The sequence below is a fragment of the Marmota flaviventris genome, chromosome 12, assembly GCF_047511675.1.
Source record: "Marmota flaviventris isolate mMarFla1 chromosome 12, mMarFla1.hap1, whole genome shotgun sequence".
Taxonomy (NCBI): Eukaryota; Metazoa; Chordata; class Mammalia; order Rodentia; family Sciuridae; genus Marmota; species Marmota flaviventris.
This window is the reverse complement of record NC_092509.1, coordinates 71,747,269-71,758,547: the sequence shown is the minus strand read 5'-3', so window position 1 is coordinate 71,758,547 and position 11,279 is coordinate 71,747,269. Positions and strand designations below refer to the sequence as shown.

General features: G+C 45.8%; 1 protein-coding gene across 1 annotated transcript; it reads left to right on the top strand.

Annotated features, from left to right (window-relative positions):
* The first annotated feature begins 5,319 nt into the window (after window positions 1-5,319).
* Sertad4 (SERTA domain containing 4) lies at window positions 5,320-9,903 on the top strand. Its single transcript, XM_027934642.2, has 3 exons — window positions 5,320-5,494; window positions 6,688-6,803; window positions 9,157-9,903. Exons 1-3 carry the CDS (start codon window positions 5,320-5,322, stop codon window positions 9,901-9,903), a joined length of 1,038 nt encoding a protein of 345 aa, XP_027790443.2.
* Window positions 9,904-11,279: the final 1,376 nt, after the last annotated feature.

Here is an 11,279-nt window from a genome sequence, read left to right as displayed (position 1 = left end):
TGGGGGTGAGGGGAAGGCGCCCCGTGTGCTGCCTGAGGAGCGGTGGCGGCGGCGGCGGGAGCAGAGAGAGGGAGGGAGAGCGGGCGCGCTTGTCATGTTCCCTCTCTCACCCTGGGGGCATCCTGCAGAACCTCTCCTCGGAAATCCACGGGGAAATGGCAAACAGGATTGACGGGTTTCACACGCTCCTCGCTAGACAGAGCCGCTCATTACCATAACCGTCTGCAGCGACGGCGGCACAGCACCCCAGTCGCGGCGGCGGGACCTGCCGGGACCCTCGCCTGCCGCGCACCAGCGGCCACCGCCGACCGGGCCGCTTGGCCGGGACCCGCACGAGTGTGCACCGGTGGTCCGGCTGGCGCCGAGCCTAGAGCGGACCAGCGGCAGCCCAAGCGCTGCGGCCGCCGCCGCCTCCCCGCTGACCCCGCGGTAAGACCCGGCTGGGCGCGGGTGGCGGGGGTGGAGGCCGGGGCGGGCGGAGGGCGAGGGCCAGGTTCCGGGCTCCTGCCGGCGCAAACCCGAACCCACGCGGCCTCCGGCGCGCCCCCCGGCTCCAGGGCAGCGCCCGGGTCACCTAGTGGACTCGCGGCGGCCGCTGCGGGGTGGGAGCGGCGAGGTGGCCAGGGCATAGCGGGGCGCGGAGGCGGCGCGGGCTTTTCCCGGGGCTAGCATGCGCCGCGGGGCCCTTTACCAGGGCGGGAACCGCCGCCTCCACTAGGGCTGCTCCGACTGTCGCCCGCGCGCAGGAGCTGACTCCAGAGGCTGGTGGGGACAGCAGCTCTGGGTGAGACCTCGGGGTCCTAGGTGGCCGCTTAGCCCCTCATTCTAGGGTCAGCAGGAAGGATGTTCGCAGAGCTGGACGCCGCGGTGCTTGGCAGGTGGGGAGGGAGGGGTTATGGATGTCAGGAGCGCGCGTTTGCAAGAAAAAGGAATAGCTGCAGGAGCTGACACCTTCTGTCCCCCGCCACCTCCGCCCCCGCACCCTCCTCCCCAGCAGCCGAGCCGCGCTGCGGGCGGCGGCGGCTCCTCTGTCCTCAGCTCACCTCCCCAGCGGGCTGAGGCTGCTGCCCGCCGGGTCCACGCCTCCGCCTCTCTCCTCGCTTTCTCTCCTCCCGCCTCCTCGGCCTTAGCAACTTTCCCAAGTGCCCGGCTGCGGCTGCAGATGTTGGGGGGAGAGGCGGACCCCAGGTCCAAGGAGGCGCGGGCCCGGTGCTCGCCGGCGGGTCCCACCAGAGCGCCGGGCGCTCCCGCAGTCGCCTGCTCTGAGCGGGCATGGGCCGTGAGGGCGTGAGGGCCCCGCAGGCATCCGCTGCGGGCAGGAGCGCGGGGCTCGGGCCAGCCTAGCCAGAGCCCTGCCAGCCGCCGTGAGTCATTTCCTTGGAATCCTACCTTCGGTGTTTATTTCCCTTAGAAGGAAACTTGGTTTTAAAAGAAAGAATGAATAATAATAGCTCTTATTCTTCAGAAGAGACACTGGGCTCCTGCACCGTGGAAAGACAACTTGCCTTTGTTCCCAGACACTTGGGGTGTTTACTTTCTCCCGCGGTCAGCAACTGGCCGGGCTCTGACCGCTACCCAGGAGAGAGATTTAGGGGCCTGGGCGCCAATCCCCGGGGGGGGGGGGGGTGTGGTTGTGCGGAAACCAGGAGTGATGGCTGCCACCCGCTGGTAGGGGATTGGCCCGCCAAACCCCAGACCCCCCTCTTTGGGCTATCACCCAGGGAACCCCCTCAACCTCCTTAGGAGCAGCGCCCGCATTCCCAGCCCCAAGACCCAACTTAAGCTGTTGGCCTCGCGGGATTACAGCTGAGAAATGGACTTCCCAGGGAAGACAGGTGTACTGCAGGGACCAGCAGAAAAGAGACAGCTGTCTGTCTAGAAAGGTTGGAAGATTTTGTTCTGCCTATCCAGCTTCTTCCACAACCACCACCATGAGCCAGCCAAGGTGTTGAGAGCTTGTTAGGGACAATGTCCAGGTCAGGGGCTTGATTCCACATGGACAGAATATTTAAGACTGGCAGTGTCAAGGATGAGTTGGAAATACCTGCCCTTTACCTCCCGGCTTCCAGCATTGGAATCAGTCCTTTCACTGCTACAATGCTCTCAATAAAATGTTTTCTGATTTCTAATGACAGATGGGAGGAGGGATGGGCAAAACATGACCAGGAGCCCTCTGTTAGATTCAAGGTGCCACTGAATCATAGCTACCCTCCTGTTCTGTGTGTCAGCCACTCCTATTAGCATTATAATGAAGGAAGGAGCAAGCACAGCTCATCTGGAAAAGCCAAATTGTATTGAAATGCCTGGTAACTTTACTATGAACATTTGCGAGGAACGCTTGACATTTTAACCCTCAGCCTTCTGAGTATGCTTGAGGGGGTCATTCCACTACATCCCCTTGGGTAACAAAACAGACACACAGTAGCCTGAGGATAAAGGGTTAGGGCTTTTTTATTTTTTAAATGCATGCACAGACAAAACACACTTTAACACCCTCCTTTTGAATCTGTTCACTTTTGATGTTAAAAAATTTGCCATAGTGTACATCTTTGTGGCTATATTTAATATTAACAGCACATGAATTTGTGGACTTGAACTTCTGAATTCTGTAGCAGAATAGTATTGTAAATCTCATTCTGAGAATAATGAGCTTGGCTGTCTACACATACTACAAATAAAGATGCATGTTAAACGTTGGTGTTGATGCTATACAGTCCAGTGTTTCATGAACATTAAACTCTCCTTCTTAATTTGTTAACATCCCAGTGTAAGTTCTAAGTGGGCTAGGAAGATGCAATTGCAAAATCTCCTCCCTGCTCCCAAATAATCCCAACTCATTCATGTTTTATTCAGATTTACATAAATCACTTGCAGAACCCAGCCTCTTTCATTTAGAATTTTGTGTGCAACAGTTTCCAATTCAAAAAGGAAAAACTTAACTGAAATTAGATGTTGTAAACAAAAGAAACAACCAAAATAAAAACTATTATGCCACATTTCAAGTTCAAATGCAAAATGATGAAATTTCATATGCTGGAAACAATACTAACAAATAGAAACACTGAAATTCTTAACAACCAAAAAAGCTATTCACCATTATAATACAAACAAACTCTGACTAACATAAAACAGCACAGGGCCCAGGAACATCCTATTAAACAAAGGTAATTGCTACTGGGGGCCTGCAAATGCTTTTCTTTCTTAAGCGGGTTGGGTTTATCAACCTGCTTTTGTTTATTTGTAATAAAAGTTCTGCCAGGCGAAAGGCTTGGATGTTTTCCCCAGAATCCAGCACAAAAGTGAGTGTAAAATTCAAGCTGGAAAATATCATTGTTGTCAATAAAGAGAAGGCTGCTGATTCTGATAAAAAGCTATGATTTGTGTGCTTCTAGCAATAGCATTTCCTGATATGATCGTCTCTTAGAATAGTTTAAGAAATTGGATCATTTCATGAGAGTTTTCCAGGGAATAAAGTATCCTGAGGTTTGATACCCTGCCTCTTGTGGAGTTTGAGAAGTGATGGACAGAATGGCTTAGTTTGTTAAATCAACAGAGTCTAAATTTCTTGGTTGATGATTCAAACAGAAAAAATAAATGGCATGTCCATTATTTCTTCATAATTGTTCAGACCTCTTTTCTCTCCCCCTCTTGTAACAAGGTTCTCTTATAAGTCCTTGTGGATGTCTCTCTGGAGGGCATCTTGAAAGAAAGGGGAGGTCAGGTTTAGCAGCCTAAATCAGCTGAGTACTAATTCCACCCAATGACCTGGACACCTTCTCTGACTTCAGTGGGTTTGGGACTGACTGAGAACTGAGAGAGAAGCCTGATGAAAGACAGGCACTGCTGCCAAGAGCTGCTCTGTTAGCCAGAGGACTTTGTCACTTTAATGAAGCTATTTCCCCTTACCCTGAAGCTTTTCATTCTTTTACCTGGAAGTGGACCTTCGTTATAGCATGAGGGAGTAATGGTCTCCCTTGAGACAATGACAGATTCACACCCCCCTCCAAACATTACAAGCTGTATAATTTGGAAAAGAAAGAAAGAACGAGACCCTTAGTGTATATTTGAAAGACAATCAATCTTCAGAAAGCAAGTCTGACATCACTTTTGTGACAGTTCTTTAAACCGCAGAATGAGAGAGTGGAGGTTTGGGTCTCCTAAAGGAATTGGCAGTTAACAAGGCATTGAGGCTGCCGGGTTGTCACCACTGGTCTACAGCCTCAAGATCTTTTTGTTTTAATATCAGACTCTCTTCTCATTCTCGTTTCAACTTATCCTTGACCCTACCTTGAACCCTGCATTGGACTAAGTGAAAACATGGAGTCCCCATGGAAGTGGCCCCATGCATGAGTTATGGAGGAGCCCAGGGAGCATCACCAGCAAAGATATTCCCTTCTTCCTGCAGTCTCAAGGGAAGGGCGTGACCTGGAGAGGAGGGCAGTGATGTGTTGCCTCTTGGAAAGTTCCTGCCTTGTGTCTGGGCTTTGCTGTGTAAGGAGTTGCTGGCTGCCTCTGGCCCCTGAGCCCTGGCTGCTGTTTAATATTCTGCCTGCTCCGTTGATGTTGTGCTTGGCTCCTGTGGGACTGCAACTCACGGCTGGAAACTGGAGCCAATTTTCTGTCTTCATCTCACAGTGTTTTGACTGGAGGCAGATCCAGTTCAGGCGGATCAGGGCTGGTGGAAACAACTACCAAGTGTCTCTCTGTCTGCTTCGCTTTGGAAGGAGAAAGTGGAGGGAGCCCCCAGAATGTTGTAGAGGAACCTGGCCTGTGGAAGCGAGAGGAGGAGGGGACAGGGGGCAGCGGAACAGACTGAACCTCAGAGCATCAGTTGGGATTACGGTGGAGATTTCTGCCTCCCCCGCCCTTTCCTTTTGATTGATTAGCGGGTTTCATCAAAGGAGACTCCCAGGGGATTGACTAGAAAATTGATTTTGCCTTATTAATAGAAAGGAAGCACAAGGGTTTTGGCCCTGCCTCTTAGTGGAACATTTTCTGAGGGAAGGTCAGGAGGAAAATGTGTTTAGGAGGCAAAGCAGCTGTCTGGAAGAGGGCTGAAGGGAATCTGAGAACAATAAGAAATGGGCTTTTAAAGATCCGCCCCTGAGATGCAGATTGCTGAACACAGAGGCTGAGCTAATAGCAGGAGTTTGCTGAGGTTTCCTTGGGAAAATAATCAAATGGTTCAGGGTGAAGGGGTGGACTGGGAAGTAAAAGTTTCCCAAAGCAAAGGCATGAAGATGCCAAGGCTGTCCCTTAGCTTGGTCTTGATTGGGGCTGTTTTCTCTTTTTCTTTTTCCAGATCTGAGGCTGTCAGAGATGACTCTGGTTCTGTCCATGAATAGATTCTGCGAGCCCATTGTCTCGGAAGGAGCTGCTGAAATTGCTGGGTACCAAACACTATGGGAGGCTGACAGCTACAGAGGCCCGAGCCCCCCGGGGCCAGCACAGGCTCCTTTGCAGGGAGACCGGGGAGCCGGTCCCCCACTGGCAGGTATTGCCCTTGACCTTCCCCTTCTGCCCTCCACAGCCAGACTGGTAGACAGATGGGACGTCCTTCTGAGCTGAGAGCTGAGAGCTGATGCTCCAGGGCTGCCAGTGTGCCTTTCATAAGCAGACCCAGGGCTCCTGGAGAGGACAGTGGTGGTATTTAAATTGCATTCAAATGTGCCTGTACCTCTGCTGCTCCTTGCATACAAGTCATGGGCCTGTATTTTTAGGAGAGCCAAACCAAATTTTTGAATCTCTGAGTTTATTTTCCAATCTCGTACAACTGTATAGTTCTCTCAGAGTGGCACAAACTCTGGTGGGCTTGACAGTGAAATCTTTACCCCTTGAGACATAAAAGAATCTGCACTTTGGATGAGCAGCTTTGTACCTTTTCTCTTTATGGAACATATGACCGGCTTTGGTATTGGAGGAAAACTATTATAAGCCAACAAAATAGAAGTCTATTCTTCCTGATTCTTTATCCTTGAGGTTTAAGTTCCTTTGGGGATTTTTTGGTAGCACTGGCTATTTAAAGAAAAAAAAACTAAAATATAAAATAAGACTTGAGGGAAGTCTGTTTTACTAAGAAGGATTAAAAGATGTGGTCTTTAAAAATTAGGTCCTACTTTATTATGAATGATGTGCTACATTTTTAAGAGTGAAAATGATTTTAATTACCCAAAATCTGAATTTTAATATATAAGTTTCGCTTTTTAAAAGAACTGTTATAACACCAGTGTGCCCCCATGTGTTTACTACCTAGAACCAAAAATATTTAAAAGAAGTCTGGTTACCAGTGGTTCCCATTAAAGATGTATACATCTGAATAGTGATGTTATGTTGTCTGGATTTAATGAAACAGTTTGAATAAATATTAATATTATTTCGGAGTTGCCGTACTCCTCCCCTTTACAAATTTCACTGTTTGTCTATGCATTGAGTTTAAGAATCTGAGTGTTTAGTAGGTGCTGAAAGTTATCATTTTCCTCTAAAATTGCCTGGAAGCCCTCGCCCAGCTTGGGTCACAGGATTCTGTGTGATAGCAACTATTAAGACAAATGTTTATTTTTAATCACCACATGTACAGACAAAGATGTAGCCAAGCTATCCTCTGGAAGAAAAGGAAATGAAAGTATTTTGTTTGGAGAACCTCTGGCAAACCGCATGTCATTTGTCATATCTGATTTATTACCACAGGATCACATTACAGGGGAATTTCAAATCCTATAACAACATCCAAGATCACATACTTTAAGAGGAAGTATGTGGAAGAAGAGGATTTTCACCCACCACTCAGCAGCTGTAGCCATAAAGTATGTTTTTTTTTAATAGTCATTATTTTTATTAAGAGTTTAAGATACTTAGTTGCTTGATCCATTTCCAGAAATTAAAATGAGCCACTTCTTTGGAGGGCCACATTAAGTGTTGTCACTTTTTTGGGTCCTGTGTTATTTTTCACAAGTACTTGAAGAGAGAGCCAGAAAGAGATCTTCTATGCAGAAATAACAAAATTATACAATGCAACAAACATCTTTTTTACTTAAGATTTAATATTTCTCAAGTTGCCTGAAGGGTTATGGTTGTTCTACACTTTCATGTGCCAGGAAATGCACTTGTTCTGTCCTGACATGCTCTCCCCAGCCTGAGCTCTGCCTCTGGTGGCCCATGTTACTTCTGTGTACCCACATGGGGGTGGCTCCTCAGGGCTTTCCCTGCCCTCTCAGTGTGTGCATGCAATACAAACATGGGCTTCCTCTTACATTCATTCATAGCTGAGGGAGGTCACATTCATTCATGTTAAGTTTGTTGAAATATAGAATCCATTCCTAAGAGAAGAACAAACCTTACTTTCTTGCACATATACTAAGAGATTATCAAGATGGGGAAAGAGCATAGGATTATGGAACTTTTGAAATATCAGTTCTTTTTTCCTTATAATAATCTTCCTTCAAAAATGATCTGGTGATTTAATGAAAGAGGGAAAGAGGATATAGCCCCAGACCATTGTTGTCTAAAATGCAGAGGGGTTTTGAGTTCAGCTTCCCTTCTGTCTCCTCTTGCACCCATACCACACGCTTTAGATGTTGCTTTTGCCTTGCCCATAGAAAGACATCAGCATGTGTTGGCAGGTGTTCCTTTCCCTGTGTGCGTTGTCCTTGTCTCGGCCTCTGGTCAGTCTTCCCTGATTTAATTCACAGCTCTTTGGGTCATGCTACCAGTTTGCCTTTTTTTTTTTTTTAATGATCTGGCAGAGCTGGCCCCCAGGACACTGGCAGTTTATTTCCTTTTCAATTTTGAAGTTGTGGTTGTAGCAGTTTTCCAGTTCCTACTGGATTTGCACCAACCATCACACAGGGATGGTATCTCACAGCTCAAGAGTGAGTCCCCTCATTTCCTCTCTGCAGTTGCCTTCTCCTGCCAGACCCTAAAAGAAAGCTTACTTTGGTCCTTCAACTGACAGATACTGTCCATGTCTGAGCCTCATTAATTATTGTTATTCTCTTATCAAGCAAGGGTCATTACAGATATGACACCCAGAGGATTAAAAGAAGGACAGCACCAAAAGCCAAATCTCGTGCTCCCTGACGGCTAGATCAGACTCTGGGTATACCTCAAAGCATACCCAATATGATCTGTGCCTTGACATCTTTTTAAAATCATTTATTGATGTGCAGTACATGTGTGTGCCTATGTGTGCATATGTATTTGTATATACATACATTAAAAAAAAGTGCAAGTGAAGTACAGCTTGATGATTTTCACCCATGAACATACCCACATCACTAATATCCAGGTCAAGAACCAAAATGTAACCAGCTATCAGAATGCTTCATTGAACCCACTTCTAGTCACTACCCCTTTACTCCACCCAAGGTAACTGCTCTTCTAACTTCTAACAGCTTAGATTAGTTGTGTGTTTCATCATCTTCCTCACTGAGCCATAAAAGATTGAACAACCAGGCTGCCCCTGCTGAGATCTGCACTGGGCTGGATTCTCTGGTGTGACCATACCAGTGGGTGGGAAGACAGGAGAATGAGTCAGACATCACTTTCCTGTGTTCATATATGAATACGTGAACAGTGTAACTCCACATCATGTACAACCACAAGAATGGGAAGTTATACTCCATGTATTACAATATGTCAAAATATACTCTACTGTCCTGTATAACTAAAAAGAACAACAAAAAAAGTGTCAAACCAACATACTCATAAGAATATCAATGTTGGTTTGGGGGTATTGTGGAAACTTGAGAATTTTCCAAAGTGTTAACCAAATTGTTACATATATAAGCAATTAGAAATGTAATTCCAAAGGGGTTTTACAAAACTTTGAAAACTTTATAAATGGTTTTCATGGCCCAGGCAAATAATCTTAAAAAAAAAAAACGTATAGATTTAGTTGGTTATTTTACATCCTAGTTTGTTGCTCCTGTAATAAGATTGTGATTGGTTTCTGAAAATAAAAAAAAAGAAGTGGGTGGGAGCTTTTCGGGTGAGGATGGGGGGCATCTGCAGCACTGGGGTCAGCCTTTCTAAGTGGACCCAGGGGAAGCAAGAACACAACATTGCCAAACCAGATCCTGCCAAGAAAGAAATATGCAGGCATAATATTTTTGTACAGTCCATTTTCTAAGCTTTCTCTCTCTTTTTTTAAATTTTTAGACCATCTCAATTTTTGAGGAACGAGCCCACATCCTCTATATGTCCTTAGAAAAGCTGAAGTTTATCGATGATCCTGAAGTGTACCTCCGAAGATCTGTCCTTATAAACAACTTGATGAAAAGGATTCATGGAGAAATCATCATGCAGAATAACTGGTGCTTTCCCGCCTGCTCCTTCAGTGGCGCCTCTGCCCAGGAGTGGTTTATGGCTCAAGACTGTCCTTACCGAAAACGACCACGGATGGCCAAAGAGGAGTGTGAAAAGTTTCATGCCTGCTGCTTTTACCAAGAGTGCGGTGGTCACTACCTGAATTTACCCCTTTCTGTCAATGCGAATGTGGGAAGTGCCTCCTCCTCCTCCTCTTCTTCCTCTTCCTCTCCCCCTCTGCCTTTGCCGAGTTGTTCCCATCAGGTGGATTTTGATGTAGGCGGGGCACCCATTTACAAGAGTGATGGCCAGATACCTGCCAATGAAATCTTTGTCACTAATGTCAGGTCACTTGGCGTTCAGGAAAAGGCCAGGTTAAGTGAGGAGAAAGCGAACGACACCAACAGAGAAGGTGACCCCCTCAGCCATGAACCTGTGGGCAATGACCTCGATCTTGAGTGCAAAGGCCAATTTTATGATTATTTCGAGACTGGATATAATGACAAAAACAATGTAAGCGAGTCCTGGAAAAAGTCTTTAAGGAAAAAGGAGCCTTCACCAAGCAACAAACTGTGCTGCAGCAAAGGAAGTAAAATATGAACCATCTTTTCACCAAAACTTGGAAGCATGTGCAGCATGATCAGTTAGCTCTCATAAATTTTATTTTGAATGGATTTTATAGTTTTGTACAACTGATAAAATTATGCCATGAACATACCGTGTCGTTTTAATGCCTGGAGAGCAGATTGCATAAAACATCTGTATAGTAGGCATCAGCAAGCTACTTATAAATGCGGTGATTCTACCAAGGAAACAATTGACTTAATATTTAAAAGTTTATCTTAGTTTTCTTACAGAAAAAGATCAGTAGGTTAAATTGGGGGACAACCTGCCCTTGTGATAGTTTCATGGCCCCCCAAGAAGCCTGTCACTACTAGCTAAGAAAGTTCAACTCGTTTGCCAATTCATTAGGTAGTTATTTGGTAAGCCAATCAATATAACCAGCAAAAGATGTCTACTTCTTCCATATGATACAGTATTTTTTTTTCTGAATAAAAGACTGAAGACAGGGAGCTAGATAAATGGCTTCATAGTGCTGTTAAGTATTTATATTTAACAGTCTCTGTGTGACAGATAAAAATAGGATGGAACCGAATGAAACACCTGTCTAGGGGCAGCAATTGACACTCTGCGGAGAGGGTATTCCCTGCAAGTTCCCGGCTTGCCTGTGATGGGGGATGAGGTTTTTAGGGAGGTGGTATACAGGGCGATTTTTGGTGCCTTACTTTATCTTAATTTTTGCCAATGTGAAAATTAAGGATAAATCAGAGTTACAGCAGGGATTTGACAAACAGGAATAAAAAACAAAAACACAGGGTGGATACATATGGTTTGGAAACTGTTAACTTTGAACTATTGCGTTCAGCTTTTGATTCGACACCTCTATTCTTCCTTTATTTTTGATGCCCGGTTGCTTTGGGTTTGGCATTTTTGGATAGGGATGGAGGACACAATAGAGAGAGCTGTTAGCAACCAGCACTAGCTGCTTGAGCTTTTCTATGGCAACGGTGTGTTGCTGGGGTCTGGGTTTTCTGGGTTTTGGGTTGTTTTGTTTTGTTTTGTTTTCTTGTCCAATGAAGTTCATGAGCCCGTGGCATGCATTATACTTTAATCTGTTTTGCATCATTTCACTCGTTTAGATTATAAAAGCATGTGGTTTTTTATATATGACTTTTGCTGTTGATTAAGAAGCACAATGTTAATAAATGATGTGGTGATCAATAAGATTTATCTTAAAGAATGTAAAGATTTTAGTTTTTGGAAAGTTATTTTGGAGAAATGGGACTTGGTCTGTAATCATTACGGTGTATTTGGCCAACAGTCTTCTCAGTAATGTCTTGAATTTGGATATTTGCAAGAGTGTTCAGGTGACCCTCTGACCATCTTTCCTTCCACTCCAGCCAACTCCTTCTGCG